Here is a 19077-nt window from a genome sequence, read left to right as displayed (position 1 = left end):
AAAATATTCATCCAGATTCCTATATCCCCAGGTCCCCACCTCCCACCCAAAGCTAAATCATCACTTGTTAGTACGTTATCTTCATAGAAAAAATGTACACTGGTTCTTTATCCATTTTGCCACCATCAGATATATTTCTTGGCAACCTTTCCCATCAACCAAGACAAAAACATCTCAAGAATTAAATGACAAAACATTCCTTTCCTCTCTTGTAAACACTTCCATTCATTTTCTGTTGCCGCATAACAAAATACTACATATTTTGCAGCTCAAAACAAGACCCACTGATTAGCTTACAGTTCTGTAGGTCAGAAGTCTAGCTGGATTCTCAGTCTCACAGGCCATAATGATGGTGTAGCCAGAGCTACATTCCTTTGCAGAGGCCCTGGGAGAAATCATTACCAGGCACCGTTTCATTGTGGCTATACAGCTCCTTGATGGCTGTCAGCTGGGGATGTCCCACTGTTCCTAAAAGCCACGGAGCCACTCCACCTCCACCTGGATGTGTGGAGCTCTTCCCACCATCATTCCTAATCTCTCTGGCTCCCATTTTGCTTTTGAGGACTCTTTGCAACTAGATCAGGCACCTGCACAATCTCTACCTAAAGGTTAACTGTGCCATACAACACAGCAGAGTCACGAGACTGATAGCTCATCCCACTCACAGACCCTGAGAATCTTAGGGACCCATGTCTAGAATTCCGCCTACTCAACCCCTGTTTTCAGAGTCCGCCATTGGCTGGCCAAAACCAAGCTCCGGTAATGCTTATTTTGCTAAACTCTTTCACTAATTAAAGAAACAGTCAAGCCAGTGGAAGGTCTGTAAGCGGCCAAGTTCTATGTTAGCGTCTTGGGAGCCCAGAATCCCCAAGTGCACCCCTCCAGGGGACAATGAAAGATGCATGTGTGAGTCTGGCCTAGTGCCTGGGCCTCGTTACTGATTGGGACCAAGCACCCCCTTCAGATCCCTGGTTCCATATTTCTCTCCTGGATGAGAGCTAACCGTGGGGTTTCAAGTCTTTGAAACTCCTGCTCGCCACCCTCTGTCTCACTGTGATTAGGTTGCAGATGATGGAGGCCTCAGACCTTCCAGCCACACCTTCTGGGCTCCTGTGTATTTGGAGACATGGCTACAGGCATCTCACCCCCAACAGATGCTGCACCTGAGGCTCAGGAACCCCACATCCCCACCCCTGTCCTTCCTGAAGCACAGGCAGGAGAGAGGAAATGATATTCTGCATTGTCGTACCATCCCATGGGGTCTCCATGTCATTCGAGGGCCCCCAGCTGCCACGATATAAAGCAGAATTCCAAGTTCTTCTAGCAGCCCTTCTCACCTGGGCTTCCTTAATGAAATGCACGTTCTGATTCAGGAGGACTAGGGTGAGGCTGGAGTCTGCATTGCTAATCAAGAACCACCCCCGCCGCCCCCGCCCCGATCCTGTGACACTGACGCTGCTGGTCTGTGTGCCACACTTGGAGCACCGAGGGGCTAGAGATTTAGAGGCACTCAGCAATCTTCCCAGTCCTTCTAAGATGCGGGAAAGCCTGATTCAGAGCCCAGGTCTGCCTTTGAAAAGAGTGGGCTCCCCCAGTTACAACCGTCTCTTCCGCTCCACCAGCTGCTAAGGAATCCCAGGCCCGGAATTAGGAACTCCATTTTAAGGCAAGGGGACTGAATGCCCAGCCAGGCCCCCTTCCTGGGGCGGGCAGGCCTCTGCTTATGGGTGAGAAGCCTGTGGGGTGCTTCTGGCCAGCAGAGGGCATCGAGAAGCCAAGGAGTCAGTTCTAGGAGTCCCAGGATGAGTTCCTATCAAGTCAAGTTCCTGTAGCCTGAAAAAGGTCCGTCCACATGATGAGGACATTTTTCTCTCAGAGTCATCCTGCAAGGTGTGAGTACCCTGTGTTTCTGGCACCCAGCTGCAGTGCTTTCTTCTCTCAGGACTTGACTAGAGTGGGTATGATGATTACCAAGAAAGTAATTATTTAGGAGTATGTGAATACTGTTGTGAGTTCACATATGTACGTATATGTACAGTGTGCAATTTAAGATTGATATAACATATTATTAACATGCACATGTATGCTGTGTACACTTAATATATTGTATACATGTATAATATATACACAGATATTAACATGTTTATGTTTATATATGTATATACTATATTATAGGTTATATACACATAATATACATATATACACCTACACTTGGTATATGCACATACATACATATAAACGTGCAACTATTGTTATCTCTTGGGTGAAGAAAGCCTTATGGTTGACAGCAAAAGAAACCTTTTCATGTGTATATAGGTAAACACATTTCCATGGGAAAAAAAAATTAGAAGGAAATACACCAAAATATAAGTAGGTTTTTCCAAAGCAAAATTATATTTTTTCTATATTTTTTACTTTAAAACAGTGTACATTTTTATTGCCTATATTATCAGAACAAATGTATATATTTAGGTCTAGGTCTAAAATACTGTGCAATAACTTTTTCTGTCTCCGATAGAATTCAGCTTTCTTAAAAGCTGACTGAGGAACGTAATTTAGAAACAAGTCCTTTTGCTTATTAAAGCCAAGTCCAACTCAAAGGGATACTGTCATGCTTACGGGCCGGCTTAGGCCCCTGGCGTCAGCTCTCAATTGCTAGCTGACTTTTGTGAAATCAGGTAATCACCAACACATCAGGTCCACGGGCAGGGAAGTTTTTTCCCTTAATTCATTGCTGTACCCCCAGCACCTGCAGCAGTGCCTGGCACAAAATGGCATAGAGGGCATTCACAAATATTTATTAAATGAATGAATGAAGAATAAACCTATCCCCCTTGCTGCTCTATTTTGACCCAATGGTAATAGAGCAGACGATGGAAAAATGTCCAGAAATGTTGTTGACTCAAAGAGGAAAGGAAACCTTTTCAACCCCTTTATTCGGAAATGGAAATTAAGGGCTGGGCACGGTGGCTCATGCCTGTAATCCCAGAACTTTGGGAGGCAAAGGGAGGATGCGGATCACCTGAGTTCAGGAGTTCGAGACCAGCCTGGCCAACATGGCAAAACCCTGTCTCTACTAAAAATACAAAAGTTAGCCAGGCATGGTGGCGCACGCCTGTAATCCCAGCTACTCGGGAGGCTGAGGCAGGAGAATCACTTGAACCTGGGAGGCGAAGGTTGCAGTGAGCTGAGGTCCCACCACTGCACTCCAGCCTGGGCAAAAGAGTGAGACTCTGTCTCAAAAAAAAAAAAAAAAAAAGGAAAATAATTAAGACCAGCTAAAATGTGGGTGATCTTTATTTGACTGCCTTTGTTCCTCAAAATCATTTTTAAAAAACACCTTATATTTGTACCTTATATTTGTTATATTTGCTGCATTACATTTAAATATATGATTCAGATAATGCTCATTGAATTTCTGCTTTTAAGGTTATTGTTGTTTCAAACGGGCAATAACGGAAAGCAAGCATATATGTCATTGAAAATGATGTTTTCCAGATATAATGCCTTCCCAGTGTCCAGTCAGAAATTTTTAAAGCAGTTGATAAAAACTCAAAATTCACTGGCACTAACTTACACTTCTTGCAACTTTGTCTAATCAATATCATTTTCCAAGCTCTTGCACTCTTAAGTTCTGACTTCATTTTTTCTTCCCTCTTTTTTTTTTATTTTCTGAAGAATGTGAAAGAGCCAAGTTGGGATCATTTCTCTTCCTCTCCCTGTGTTTCTTTGTAATTTTTGATTGGGTGTGTATTTTAAACTAAACCCTAGTCTCTCTGTCCGTTTGAGGGCATCAGCCATATGGAAGGCCGTTGAGGGGATTCTAGGAGGTTCCACATGGGTAAATGCCTTATCAGCACATTGCAGGATTTAGGAATGTGCCAAATTCCAGGATGCATTTGGGATCCAAAGAGCTGGCCAGATCCTGGATTCTGCAGCATCTGGAAGCCCCTCTCCAAACAACTCTCAGCCAGGCTTCTTGGTTTACAAAGCAAGCCCAGTCTCTGTGTTCTCATCATTCACTTGACCATCTCCAAATCTTAAATCTAACAAGACTCATAGCAGCTAATAGGAAAACACTTCTCCTTTCTTACTATTTTTTTTGTTTGTTTGCTTTACTCTGTACTTGTAAATTGGATAGCCTTAGATTCTCAAAAACAAGTAATTTTCTTTGGTCTGCCTGATTAGATTGTTCATAATAACATTACTACTACTACTGTTATTGATATTTACTGAAAATGTGATATAAGCCCTGCACTATCCCTGCCTTTCAATCAGGTGCTAAACAAGTGAGAAGACCCCTGTTCTCATGGACTTCATTCTAATTTGAGGGAGACTGAAAATAAATTAAGAAACAACCCTGATGGTTTAAGACAGGAAATATTTGCTATGAAACAAATAAAAATATTTGCTATGAAACAAATAGAAAAGCAGGAGTGAGATGATGAGGGTTATATTTGGATTTATCTGAGGGCTCGGTGACATTTGAGCAGTGAAGTGGCCTGCGTGACAGGTCAGACTATGCCATGAGAAGATCCAGGCAGAAGACCTGCGAGGGCAAAGTCCTTGAGGCAGGAAAAGGCTTGGAGTGTCTGAGGACAGAAAGCTAGCCAAGACCAGGGAGTATGTGATCAGGGAGAGTGGCAGGTGGGGCAAAATCAGGCAGTGCCTTACAGACCATAGTGGGGAGACATGGTTTTACTCTAAGGGCAGTGGAGGCCAATGGAAGGTTCTAGAACAATTTGGTTTTTGAGACTCTTTCCTCTGGCTACTGCTAGCAAACAGATGGAGGTAGGATAGGCATTGGAGCAGTAGTCCCCGTAGGAAGCCAGGTTGTCAGCCAGGCCTTGGTAAACCTGGCCCCAGCAGAGGCTGTGGGGATGATGAGACGGTGGGAATGTCCTATCAGGTTGCCAGGGTTGGCTGTGGGGGATAAAAGAAAGGGAAGAATCAAGAATGACTCCCAAGATTTTGACTGGAACGACTTGCAAGCTCATGTATTCCCAGCCCTCGTCCTAATATCATCTCATTTAATTCTCCCAGCAACTCTGTGAGCTCAGTGCTGCTGTATACACATTTTCACAGATCAGGAAACTGAGGTGTAGAGAATTTAAATAACTGAGTCATCCAACTCATAAGCCACAGAGCAGGGACCGGAGCCCAGCACCATCTGATGAGAAACCCTTCTGCCTCCCATAGACACTGTGCCTCGGCCCTTTAAGAGAGGCCAGAGGGTGCCAGAAATAATGTTAGATATTTTTTCTATCTATGCAGTTTTAAGAAACTATTTGGAGATTGGTAGGATATATGAAACAAATACTGGATACTGGTCTAAAATTATAAAATACACTTTATTAAACATTTAATTACTGTTCAAATGTTATAATACAAAAATTCTTCCTTAACTCTGGTGGGAATATAAAATGGTTCAATCATTTTGGAAAACTGGCAGTTTCTTATAAAGTTAAATAAATACCCACCTTATGACTCAGCAATTCTCCTGGGTCTTCGTCCAAGAGAGATGAAACATGCCCACAAAAGACTTGTACAACAATGTTCGTAGTCACCTGGTTTGTGATACCCTCAAACTGGCAACAAACAAATGCTCACCCACCACCATATGCATAACAAATCGTACCACATTCATAGGAGGGAATACTACACAGCAATTAAAAGGAATGGATCACGCAACATGAATGAATCTCAATCACATTATGTTGAATAGAAGAAGGTAGGCATACCCACATGCAGGGAATGTGTCTCTTTTTCCACTTACCTCTTTTTTTGCCACCAGCTCTCTCATCATCTGCGTCATCAACTGCTTTTGTTTTTTTAAGGATGCTTACATTTGCTTTTTCTATATTTGCATAAATTTAAACGGTACAAGTAAATTTGTTACATGGATATATTGTGTGATGGAAGTGACGAAGTCCTGACTTTAGTGTATCCATGACTGAAATAATGTGCATCATACCCATTAAGTAATTTCTCATCACCCACCCCACTTCCAGAAAGCAAACTTTCTGGAAGGTAGAGGCACTGTGTATCTGGATTGCATTGAGAAATACATGGAAATGTGTATGCGTATTTCTTTCTAGAGGTGAATTAGCATTTAATCAGGATAGTAGTACAGGTCTAGGGAGAGCCTTCAAATCCTCTTTGAAGATTCCGGTGCGCCGACAGACGATGCTGAGAAATTCCACCAGGTGGCGCTGCGTCCGCTGACTCTTTATTATCGGGAGAAAACGAGGAAAACAGAAGCCCACTGGAGGTCTTCCTAGCTCCCCACTCCCATTTCTACCCCCTCCACCTACACACATTCCACCCCTTTTTTGACCTGAGTATCCTCCTCTCTTTTCCCACCTGGCCATCTTCCAAACCATCCCCCAAGCCTGGTATTACTAAGAAGTGATTCACCCTCTCATTTCGGAGACCGAACCAGCAGGTGGGCAGTGGATAATTTTTTTTTAATCTGTTGGTGTTGTATGTAAGGTTTCGTTGGTGACGGAAAGTCGTTTGAATGTTCTAGGAAAACAGCAATATAATAAGGTTTAATTCTGGGGAAAGCAGTACAGACACTTGGCGGAAGCAGAGAAGTAAAGCTAACTGGGGTTCTTCATTATTTTTTCTTTTTATTTCTTTTTGGCCTTTTTCATTTTTCCAGCGGGTAAACTGGAAACAGTGAAATGGGCGTTCACCTGGCCGCTGAGTTTCGTCTTATACTTCACTGTACCCAACTGCAACAAGCCGCGCTGGGAGAAATGGTTCATGGTGACGTTTGCTTCCTCCACGCTGTGGATTGCAGCCTTCTCCTACATGATGGTGTGGATGGTGAGTGAAATCGGGACCCCATGACACTGTTAACTCTCTTTAGAGGATAAAGAAGGCAATAAGAGTCAGGGTTTCAGCCTGTAACTGTACCAGTCAGCTATTGCTACAATAAGCTGCACAACGAACCACTCCTAAACTTGGTAGTTTAGAATTGCAGGCGTCGATTCTCCTGCTCACAAGTCTTCAGGTTGACTGTGGATTCATTAATCTTAGCTAGGACCTGCTATGCAGCTCTGTTTCGGGCTTCAGGGTGGTCATGTTTGATTCAGGCAGCAGGTGGGGTCCTTGTCTACTCCACGTGTCTGCTCATTTTCTTTGTACCAGAAGCTAGCTACCTGGGGTAGGCTCTTCTCACAGTGCATCATTAGAATGCTAGAGAGTACGTGGAAACACGAGATGCCTCCCGGGTCTTCGCCTGGCCCTGACTTACCATCACGTCCACTCACATTTTACTGGCCAAGCCCCACATCAGTGGCATGGGGGAAATGTACTCCACCTGCTCTAGTGGGAAGAACAGCCATATCACAGGGCAAAGGACATGGAGAAAAGGCACAAAGAATTGGGAAATGATGATCATTCCCTATCAGCATCTTAGTTTCTTCAACCAGACAATGAGGCATTGCATGAGGTGATCACTCAAGGGTCCCTTCTGAGGCTAAAATAATGACTCAGTGATTCACATTGGTTGATTGACATTGACTGACATTAGTTGATTGACATTGATTCAGTGGCTTTGACATTAACAGAGCCATTTTAGGAAACCCAGGCTTCCAGAATGCATTACCCATTTATGGCTATACTTTTTAACTGGGGGGAAATTCCAAATCATTAGAATTGGACGGAAATTAAAAGGCATGGCAAAATGATGCAAATCCAAATTAATCTTGCCTTGAGTGTTGGACAGAAATGTAATATAAATTCTGGAGAATTAAACTCAAGAGCTAAAAAGAAGGTTCTGAAAAAGATATTTTGGTAGGACCAAAAATACCCAGAAAAATTTTGTTACATGGATTGCAAATTTGTAAACCTGACACAACTAATTCATAATCATCTCTTTCCTCAATATCACAAACATTTTTTTAAAACCCAAGTTTGATAGCCAGGGGTTTCTCCCTCATCCTGCATTCACTAATGTTTTCATCTGACATACGCACTAAGAGCCACCTCCTATCTGGATTTGGGGGACAGTGTTGGCTGTCCCTGAACTTAAGGTGCTACATGATTTTCTGTGCAGTCCCCTAACCAGCAGGCTAACCAACTGACCTGACTCATCTGAGGTTCAGCTTCCTTCTGTTTGCTTCCTTTTCCTCCAGTGGAGGTTCTAATAAGTCCCAATCAATGCCCAGGAATAAGGAGAAAACTAGGAGAAACCGGAGACCTGGTCCCAGCCACCTGAGCAGTCTGCTCCGCTGAACTCCAGACCCAGCCACAAACATGATCATGAAAATGATGAGCCAGGGGCCAAGCCTGGCTGAGCCAAACCAGATTCCTACAGGGACTGAGCTGAGGGTTAAAAAGGAAAAACAAGGTTTGGCCAGGACGCTGGTAGCTCCATTTGCTCCAGAGCAACAAGATAGAAACAGCGTGTGTTTCTGCAGCTCACTCTCCTCCCTGGAGACCAGAAGTCAGAAAGCCCTGTGGCCACCCCAGGTTAAATTCTGTTCAGTTCTGCTCAGTCCTGAACAGAAATGAGCTGCGTTCGCTGGTTTGAAAGGAGGCAAGGCAGGCATCTCTATGGATTTCACTCACATCCCCCTAGCCTTTGAACAGGGAAGGAGCGATTGTGGCCTTTGGAGTGAAGTCAGCCTTCCGGGTGTAGGTGTCTCTCAAGGGCTGGCCCAGGAGGAACTGTGAGAAGAATGTGCTCCTTACAACATGTGCTTTGCATTTCCTGTAATTTTATGGCAAGTGAGGGAGATCAAGTGGCATCCTAAAATGACCTGACAGTTTCAACTCTTGTGAGTTATCTTCTCCTTGGGCCCACATGCAGGGAATGTGTCTCTTTTTCCACTTACCTCTTTTTTTGCCACCAGCTCTCTCATCATCTGCCTCATCAACTGCTTTTGTTTTTTTAAGGATGCTTACATTTGCTTTTTCTATATTTGCATAAATTTAAACGGTACAAGTAAATTTGTTACATGGATATATTGTGTGATGGAAGTGACGAAGTCCTGACTTTAGTGTATCCATGACTGAAATAATGTGCATCATACCCATTAAGTAATTTCTCATCACCCACCCCACTTCATTCCGTGCTGAATTTAAACTGGGGTGGCCTCTGGCCTTCCTGTTTTTCAGTCTCCAGGGAGGAAAGTGAGATGTAGAAACACAACATTTCTGCCCCCAACCCTTCCGAGACTCCATTGCCTATCATTCCACACCCCATGTCCAAGTGTATGCATTACGTAGCACCCACTTATGAGTGAGAACATGCGGAGTTTGACCTTCTGTGTCTGAGCTGTTTCACTTAAGATGATGGTCCCCAGAAGCAATTATAGTGAAGAAGATGTTGACAAGGACAGCAAATTGCTACCAAGCTTCAAGAAATAGAGAAAAGGAAATGCTAGTTATGGCTTTCCCCTTTTTTTTTCTTTTTCCTTTTCTTTTTTTTTTTTTTTTTTTTTTTTTTTTTGAGACAGGGTCTCACTCTGTTGCCCAGGCTGGAGTATAATGGCACTATCACAGCTCATCGCAGCCTGAACCTCCTGGGCTCAAGCTGTCCTCCTGCCTCAGCCTCTCAAGGAGCTGGGATCACAGGCATACACCACTGTGTCCAGCTAATTTTTAAAATTGTTTGTAGAGACAAGGTCTCACTATGTTGCTCACGCTGGTCTAGAACTTTTGAACTTAAGCAATCCTCTCAACTTGGCCTCCCAAAGTGATAGGATTACAGGCTTGAGCCACCGTGCCCAACCTTAGAGTTATGCCTTTTCTGACAAGTATGGATACTGTCAAATCCAGCCCCTTTGCAGTTCTTCTAAATTCCCATTGTGCATCACCCCTGACATGGACGCTCAAATTCCAAGCAAAGCATCCATCCTTTCTGGATGCCTCAGGCCAACCCGTAGTTCAAATATTCTGTCCCAATATTGCCTTTTTCCCAGAAATTCTATTTTCTCATCTCAAACCACCCGCCTCACCTGAAAAGAACAAGTGAAAAGGCCAATGTTTTGTTGGAAAGCATGGATCCTATTACAGCACCTTCCCCTGACCCGCAGCCCCGGCTGGCATCCACATAGTGTTTGTCACCCTCGGTATTGATACAGAGAGCAGACATTGCACCCCACAGAGATAGCCCAGACCATAGCCTGTTGTGAGTCTCCATCAGAATAACCATGGGCAGGTGGGGCTTGAGGTGACCCTCAGCTGACCACCTCTTCCTGCTCCTTCTAGGTCACAATCATTGGTTATACCCTGGGGATTCCTGACGTCATCATGGGGATCACCTTCCTGGCTGCCGGGACCAGCGTGCCTGACTGCATGGCCAGCCTCATTGTGGCCAGACAAGGTGGGACTTCCAGTGGCAATGGGGACGGAGGGAGGGAGGAGGAGAGGGAGGCAGGAAGGGAGGGAGAGAGGGAAGGAAGGCAGGAGGGAGAAGAGAAGGAAAGAAGGAGGGAGGGAGTGAAGGAAGGAAGGAAGGAAGGAGAGAGGGAGGGAGGGAGGGCCTCTCTATCTGGGGGACCCACCTGGTAATTAACAGGGTTTGGAAGGAGGGAAGGTGATGCCGTGTTGGTTGAAAAGCTTCCTGGGATCAGAAGAACAGAGAAATAATCCAGAAGGTCCTACCCTTGAGGAAAGCAAAGACATTTCCTAGGTAGCACCCATAGCCCCTTCTGGAGGCTGTATCACCATCCTTCTATTATTCAAAGTAGTAGGAAATGTACTGACAGCTAACCTTTACTGAGTAAAGCATGGTAGATGCACTATCTTATTTGATTTAAACAACGGCCCTGTGAAGTAAGCACAATCATACCCCCATTTTATGGACAAGAAAATTGAGGCTTAGAGAGGACAAACCTCATCCCTAAGGCTGACCCACCTGCAGTGCCCTGAGTGACAGGTCCCAGAGGTCAGTTTTCAGAGTGTGACAGATCCTTCCCTCCTTCAAAGCCAAGCTCACAGGCTCACGGTTCACCTTCCCAAACAGATGCCCCAGATGGCCACACCCTTCCGCAGCACTCATTCTGACGCACCTGCCTGATTTATGCTGAAGGGCATTTGTTTCAAACAAATAAACAAATGTGTGTTGAGCTACAAAACTTGGCTCAGTGTCCCATAGACATCCTCAGACTATTGTCTACACTATTGTTCAGTTATTCTGAAGAAGGCCTGAAGACAGTACAGGGCAGTTGGAAGATGACCCAGTGTGCAGGTGTGAGCTCTGGAGTCACTTTCTAGAATGGTTGAGTTTATTCCTTTCCATAAGCGTGTCTCAGAATCTCCAGAATCCTTGAAACCATCTGTACTAGTGCGTCTCACATTGCTGTAAAGAAATACCTGAGGCTGAGTAATTTATCAAAAAAGAGCTCTAACTGGCTGATGGTTCTGCAGGCTGTACAAGAAGCATGCCAGCATCTGCTCGGCTTCTGGGGAGGCCTCAGGAAACTTCCAGTCATGGTGGAAGGTGAACGGGGAGCAGGCATGTCTTACACGGCAGGAGCAAGAGGGTGGGGGGAGGTGCTACACACGTTTAAATAACCAGATCTCACGAGATCTCACTCACTATCACAAAGCTGGTACCCATGGGGGATGGTGCTAAACCATTCATAAGAAACCACCCCCATAATCCAATCACCTCCCGCCAAGCCTCACCTCCAACACTGGGGACTACAATCCACATGAGATTTTGTGGGGACACAGACACAAAGCATATCACTGTATTTGGTTTTTTGAATCACTTATATTCAATCAGTGATGATATTTGAAGTAAAGGTCAACCATTCAGTAGAACATGTGTTTCTGTGTTTTATAATTTGTGTCATCCTTTCACATGGGTGATGGCCTCGAAAGAGAAGCGCATATGTGAGCTTGCAGAACCACTCTCTGGCTGTGAGATTAAAGGCTTGGGAGAGTCCTGTGTGGGGCCCCTGCACTCTCCTGGGTTCCCTTCCCTCACTTAAGTGACCTCTTGTCCCTGCAGGGATGGGGGACATGGCCGTGTCCAACTCCATTGGGAGCAACGTGTTTGACATCCTGATTGGCCTGGGTCTCCCCTGGGCTCTGCAGACCCTGGCTGTGGATTATGGATCCTACGTAAGTGGTTTTCTCCAGGACTTCTCCTGAAATCCAGGGCTACCTGACTCTGTTTCAATAGCCTTGGCCACAGGGTCTTTGTCTCGGGGAAAAAGGGGTGTAGAAATCATAATATTGAGGGGAAAACAAATTCTCCTTGTCAAAGGCCTTCCTGAGTCAGGCTTGCAGGGACATTCAGGACTTTAGAGCAGGGGCCAGCAAACTTTTTCTGTCAAGGGGCAAATACTAAATATTTTAGGCTTTGTGGGCCAGAGGATGTTTATACAGCTATTCAGCTTTGCTGCTGTAGCAGAAAAACGGCCATAGACAACAAATAACCAAATGGGCATGTCTGTTTCAATACAACTTTCCTAATAGAAACTGAAGTTTGAATTTTATGTCATTTTTATATGTCATGATATGTAACACTTCTTTTGATTTTTGTTCCGACCATGTAAATATGTAAAAACCGTTCTTCACTCATGGACTCTGCAGAAACAATTGGTGGGCCAAATTTGGCCCATGGGTCATAACTTGCCAACGCCTACTTTAGTGTACTTAGACTTGCTTCACCTTATTACAGGCTAAGTGATTCATGTCAGAGAGACACTGGAGAGATGCCATCCAGGTTGGCCACTGAAAGGGCATCGCCCACTGGGGGAGAGGGGGAGTGGGTCACAGAATTCCAAATAACTCTTCTAAGTTCTGCAGCCCACAGGGTGAGACTTTTGCAGTCAGGATCTTATGAATTGACTCACATCAGCCAAATTCACAAGCGTTTGATGTCTAGGATAGAATGTCAACAGATGGTAGTAACAGGTGTTAAGATATATAAGGGCTGTGCAGAAAGCATGTGCTTATTTTGGATGATATGTTCTCTATATTCCTGGAGAAATATCTTATGTGGGAATTATTTTGGGCGTCCTATGACCATTCTCTAATTCAGGGTTTCAGGAGTAGTCACAGATTACATTCATGGCTAAGGTTTATTATAGCACAGGATATGGGATAAAAGGAGCTGGAAAATGAAATGCATCAGGAGAAGCCCAGTGTGGTCAGCTGTAGGCCTCTAATTCCTTCCCTAATGAGTCATACAGGAAGTGCTTTCTCCCTTGCGGGAAACATGCACAAGATGTCTCTATCCAGGGAAGTCCACTGGAGGCTGAGGCTTCTGGGGAGGGCTGGTCAGGTGGGCACATTTCTGCTGCATGAACAGCCATGATGCCTGAACCTCAGAACCCCAGCATAGATACCAGGTAGACATTATAAAGTTTGGGAAATGATCCTGACAAGTTGGTACAGCATGGCCTATCGCTTCTGGGGTACAAACCAATGTCATCAATTGTAGCATCCCAAGGGTCACATTCATAGGGGTTGGTTAAAATGTCAACCATGGTTCTGGACTCTCCTGGAGGTATGCAAGGATTAAATAACCAGGCCTGCTGTGTCAACAACTTTCACACAGAAGGTCAAATTATGGCTTTATTTTTCAGAATAAGTGTTGCTAGCTACTATATTACCAAAAACCCCCAAATTTCACTGGAGTAGCCCAACAAGGGATTGGTTTTTTATTCAAATTCCACTGCAGATGTTCCCATCTTGGCAGCTCTCATGGCTCTTTCAAGCAGAAACTCAGGGTTTGTGGCACAGTCCATCCAGTGGTTCTACCATCTTGAAGTCCTTCTCCCATAGCTGCACAGAAAGCAGAGAAGGCAAGGGCATGGAATATTGTGTAGATCACTTTCTGATGAGGCCTGGAAGTGGTATCTGTCCCAACTGTTCCCGTCCCACTGTCCACATAAGTTACATGTACCCACTTGGATGCAAGAAGGATCCAGGTAATTAGTTTAGTGTTGTGCCTCAAATTCATATAGCCACATGTGGCTTGTGGCTGACTGTTGGACCCTGTAGTTCTAGAGGATTAAATGACAATCACCCAGAGTCTAATCCATAGATAACTATTGTTAACATTTCAGCATCTTTTTCTTTCTCTAGGTTACTTTGTATAGCAAAGATCATCCTATATAGGCAATTTTATACATTGCTTTTTATACTTCCTGTTATATCAAATGTTTTTTCCTCAAAATCTCATTGGAAACATCATCTTCAAGGTGACCTATTATTACAGTATATTCCAAAATGTACTTAATCATGCTGCTGCTCTTGGACACTTATGTTGATTCAAACCTTTCACCGTTGTAAGTAGTGACACCACAGACATCTTTGTACATTAATCTATAGGTTTTAGAGTTGTACATAAATCTATACTTTTCAAGTTTACATTTCAAGTTTTTCTTTAGATGACTTTTCTCAGTGTTAGAAAAGTTATATAAAAGATTGTTTACCAGAATGACAATATTTTTTACATGGTTATTTGTCCAGATTCATTCCTGAAGTTTTGGGACAACTTTATGACACCTTCATATCCTGACCACAGGAAGCTCCGTGAGGGCTTACCTTGAGCCTTTCACATGTCTGTCTTCTTCATGGCACACAGTATGGGGCAGGCACATACTCAAGCCATGAAAAGCGTGTTGAATAAATGGGAATCCATGTTTAGCTCTTCCATGGCCTTTGCATTCACTTTCACCAGCAGTGAAAGTTACCTTTCATGAATTAGGGGGAGACTTCAGGTCCAGGCTGAGACACGAGGGCATGAATAACCTCGTAATTTGGTGCCCCCCAAAACATATTTTTATTAAAAAAAAAAACATGAATTCAGCATTCATTTTCAAGATGAGATAAATGCTTCGTGAGCAAAGGGTGGAGACAGGAGATTACTGGTTCCTTCAGTAATGCAGTCTTCCCTTGTTATCAAGAAGTTCAGCTCTGAACTCAAACTTGCATATCATGGTCTGAACAAAAGCTTCGCAGTTAACACAACCTAACTTCCTTAAAAAATATTTAGTGACTTTCTATCCCTACTCAGTCATACTTGACAAGGAAGCCAATGAAGATGCTCCTTAGCCCGACTCAGAGTGCTGCATACAGGGGTCTGATGAACCCATTGGCAGTCCATCTGGTTTTTATGAGGAATTAAAAATCAGACCTATCTGAATTTTAACTGCTTTTTGTCCCTCTGTTGAGGACTAGAAGACAATCGCTAAAAAACAGACATCAAAAAGAAGAAGAAAAGAAAACCTGGGCTCTAAACAACCTGAAAAATTCATCCCTGAATAATATATTTTCACTAGGATGACTCTCCAGTGAGGGAGGGACAGGCAGGAGCAGAGAATGAGAAACTTTCAATGTCCTTCAGATCCATGATGTTATTTCTTATTTTACTTTGATTAAAGGGGACCATCATAGAAGGTGAAATCAAAAACTTTCAAAACAAAACTAAAACTCACCCCAGAAGCAAACCAGTTTATCTTACTAACTTTGAAATCTTCCTGACTAGACATGGATATCAGGCCTGAAATTCCAACTCGATTCGGCACACCGTAAATCATTCCCCCAATGATCTCTCCTCCTTTCCTCTCCTTCTGACATTCTCCCAATACTCTTTAGAGAACAAAAAAAAAAAATTAAACATTATTCTTCTATCAGTAATTCCCAGAGCTATGAAAGCATACTCTTTCCAGATCTCAATGTCTACTGACACAGTGACATCATGAAAACAAAAATTCAGGCTTTAGTGGATGTTTGGCTCAAATTCACGTTTTTCATCTGAAGATGACATAATTGGATCACTCTGCTCATTCTGCTAGAATTATACAAGGGCCACATTAAGTCTTGAAATTGAAGATCTACTTTATCCTTGAAGTCAAGGGGGAAATGCAGGAGAAGAAACCACTCTGGCTTATTATGATCAATAGCCATGACACGCACAAGAGTCCTCTTGGGGGAGACTTGGTTAGGAAGACTCTAGAGAAAGGCATGTCATGTTGTGTTTCCATCCAAATGCTGCTGTTTCTGTAATCAGTGCAAAAAAACAAACAAAAAAAAGATCGTTTTATGCCAGGGATACAAACATCCAATGCAGACCACTCTTTTGAAAGTAGAAAATCAGTAATATAATCAATAAACAGTTTATGAACTCCAGGGAAGTCAAAGAGATTCCATTTGATATATGATGTGAGGTAGGGATTCAATTTTATTATTTGGCACATGGATATATAGTTGTTTCAGCACCCTCTGTTGAAAAGGAGATTTCATTTTGAACTTTAAAAATTCAATGGAAAAATTTCTGGTTAGCTTATTTTTCAGTAATGATCACAACCTAGGAACTACTAGGAAGCCATGATTTGGTTAAAGCTGTGAATTTTGCATTTCATAAGTAATGCTAACTTCCACTATTTGGAAAAGTTTTTACCTTGAGTCAAGACTAAAATGTAAATGAACAAGAAACAGGGAAGGATCAACCTGGTGAACTGAATCAGGGAGTGAGAGTCATAAAATCAGCCCCAGATCCTAGTGGCATGCTTTAATATTCTGCTTTCTCCTTATTCTACTCAAGTAGTTGCTCTCCTTCCTTCAGAGGGCATTTAATAAGGGAAGAATCCCTATGAAGAGAAGAACCCCAAATGCTCCCCACATCCTAAATCCTCTAATCCTTCTAAGCTCTGCCCAAATACATCCTCACACTGCACATAATCTCTTTCCACATCCCTGTTGGCCCATTCACGTTCCTCCTTGTTTCACAGTTATTAACCACATCTCTTTCTGCTGTTAGAATCTGAGTTTAAGACCTCATCCACTTAAAGTCTGCCACTCACACTGCACCAGTGTCCATCTTGCACATAGAAGGACATTTTATTTGTTTAAATAGATAATAAATTTTATTTTTCAATTGCAGCAGCAAGCAATCCCTTTGTACATCAATAGCTCCTGAGATCTTTGCCATGTGTCAGCCCAGTTAAATGATTTATATTAATGGTGGTGATCCTGAGTCATTCAGGAAAAAGTTAAGTTAGATCTCATATCCTCTAGGATAAGCATCAAGTGTATGATCTATTTCAAAGTGAAATATTTCATCAAAAATAGTTAAGGAGCTAGCCTATAGAAAGGTAGACTTTAATTTTCCAGAAGCCTTTGCTTGTACAGACTATGATTCTTTGACTGATAATGTTGGATCAAAATAGTAACAGTATTTGGCCCAACCAAACTATGCCTTTTGGTTTGCTTGGAAGCTGGGGGTCCCAGAAAATGGCCCTCTGAACCCAGACTACCTCACAGAGGGGGTTACAGGGGCCCCGACCAAGGGCTTCTTTCTTTCTCTAGCTCATCCTTCAGGTATCAATATAGATGTTGAACTGGGATTTCCCAAGCCTGGACCAGGTGTCATGCCTGTGTTCAACAGTTCTCATCAAAGTGCTTACCTTTACCCCTTGGTCTGAGTCTCCCCCTGGAGAAGTGACCTCCCTGAAGACAGGAACTGTGCTCATCTATGCATTTATTATGTCCTTTGTGCCTAGCGCAGTGCCTGGCACTTGGAACATATTCCACAAATATTTGTTGGATGGATGGATGGATGGAGAGATGGATGGATGGATGGATGGATGGATGGATGGATGGATGGATAGATGGATGGAGGAACATGTGTGAGCAAAGAAGAACAAATCAGTAGGGTGACTTGAGAAGAGAGCAGGGGGGCAAGCACGACAGCAAAAAGAATAGCTAGAATTCACTGAGCATCTACTCTGCACCAGCACTGTACGGACACTGTATTCGCATGGTCTCACCTAATCCTTCCAACGCCTATATAAGGAAATGATTATTCTTTCAACCAGGGCTTATTATGCACCCACTATATGCCAGGAACTGGTCAATGCAATAGGGATTCAGAAGTGAACAAGGTAGACAAGACCTTTCCTCTTAGAGTATACATTGAGTGGGGAAGGATAGACAGTACATACGTGAACAAATGCCTGATTGCACTAACTTCAGAGGACAAAAGCCTTATGCAGATGATGAGATGAAGTGATGTTGTAGAGAGAGAGGTGCAGGTGTCACTCTGTATTTACTGAACAGGAGATTAAGTTCTGTGTGGAGTCATGAATGACAAGAGCCAGCCATGGGAAGAGAGGGGTGTGTGGAGAGCAGGGGAGCATTCTGAGAAGGAACTGTACTTGCAAAGGCATTGAGGCAGGATGTGTCCTAGAACAGGAGACATGCTGGGCAGAGGTAGTGCAGAGTAAGGTGGGCAGAGGTCATACTGGGCCACCAAGACTGGTCACAGCGCTCAGGTTTCATTCTAAATCCAATACAATTCTGCAGATTAGGAAACCAAGGCACAGAGGTTAAATCACACAGCCAGAAAGAGGCAGAGAGGAGTGCTTTCCTCAAAGCACTGACAACTATTGCCAAAGCGAATCATGCCACAGCAGTCACCCATGCATAACTCTGGGCTCAGAGGAGAAATTTCAGACCAGATCCATCCCCGAGTTTGAATCTTTGCTAAAAGACAGGGCAGGGTCTGCTTATTAATGCTTAGGTGGCTTCTTCAACTTTATTTAAAGAAGTGAAGAGCTATAAGGGGAGCAAATTCTGATCCCCAGTTTTCTATCCTAAAAGTACCAACAGTCATCATGGGGGCTGCACTCATTGCTGCCCTGGGCCATGGTAACTGATATTTCTACAGGGAGTTTCTCTCTGATGGTTGGAGGAACCGCTCTGGATCCTTTGTTCAGCCCCTGGTCCCTCTCTGGCTCTCTTTGGGTGCCTTCAAGTGATCAATTCCTCGTGCTCAGCCACACTGGGCAGGGTGGGGGACATCACCGTGGATCTCATGCCGAAATGCAGACGTTATTTGGAAAAATAATCCCAGGTTCATGGAAAAGCAAATCTAGGGCTTATTTGCTGAGAGCATTTTAATCTGCCCTCTTCTCCACCACAAGCTTTTCCTAGGAGAGGCTTTATTTCCAAAACGACACTCAAAAGCCTCTTTTCATGTAGCATGGTAGTGACCGCATGACATCTTTCTGCATCTCTGACATCAGAAGCGAGCAGCCACTGGGTTTAATGGCCTCTCCTAACCTCACAAGGGACTTGCCAACAATTTTGAAGCAC

At 43.6% G+C, this 19077-nt stretch overlaps 1 protein-coding gene across 4 annotated transcripts in view; it reads left to right on the top strand.

The window, feature by feature from the left end:
• The window catches only part of SLC24A3 (solute carrier family 24 member 3), a 600086-nt gene that overhangs the window by 563765 nt on the left and 17244 nt on the right, over nt 1-19077 (top strand). For all 4 annotated transcript variants that reach the window (XM_063634165.1, XM_063634166.1, XM_055265457.2 and 1 more), the window contains 3 exons: nt 6665-6831; nt 10225-10339; nt 11975-12087. In XM_063634165.1, coding sequence (XP_063490235.1) covers nt 6665-6831; nt 10225-10339; nt 11975-12087 — 395 coding nt within the window. The remainder of the gene's footprint in view (nt 1-6664; nt 6832-10224; nt 10340-11974; nt 12088-19077) is intronic.

The sequence above is a fragment of the Symphalangus syndactylus genome, chromosome 24 (assembly GCF_028878055.3).
Source record: "Symphalangus syndactylus isolate Jambi chromosome 24, NHGRI_mSymSyn1-v2.1_pri, whole genome shotgun sequence".
Lineage (NCBI taxonomy): Eukaryota > Metazoa > Chordata > Mammalia > Primates > Hylobatidae > Symphalangus > Symphalangus syndactylus.
Note: the sequence above shows the minus strand (reverse complement) of the source record. Positions and strands in the feature narration are given on the sequence as shown.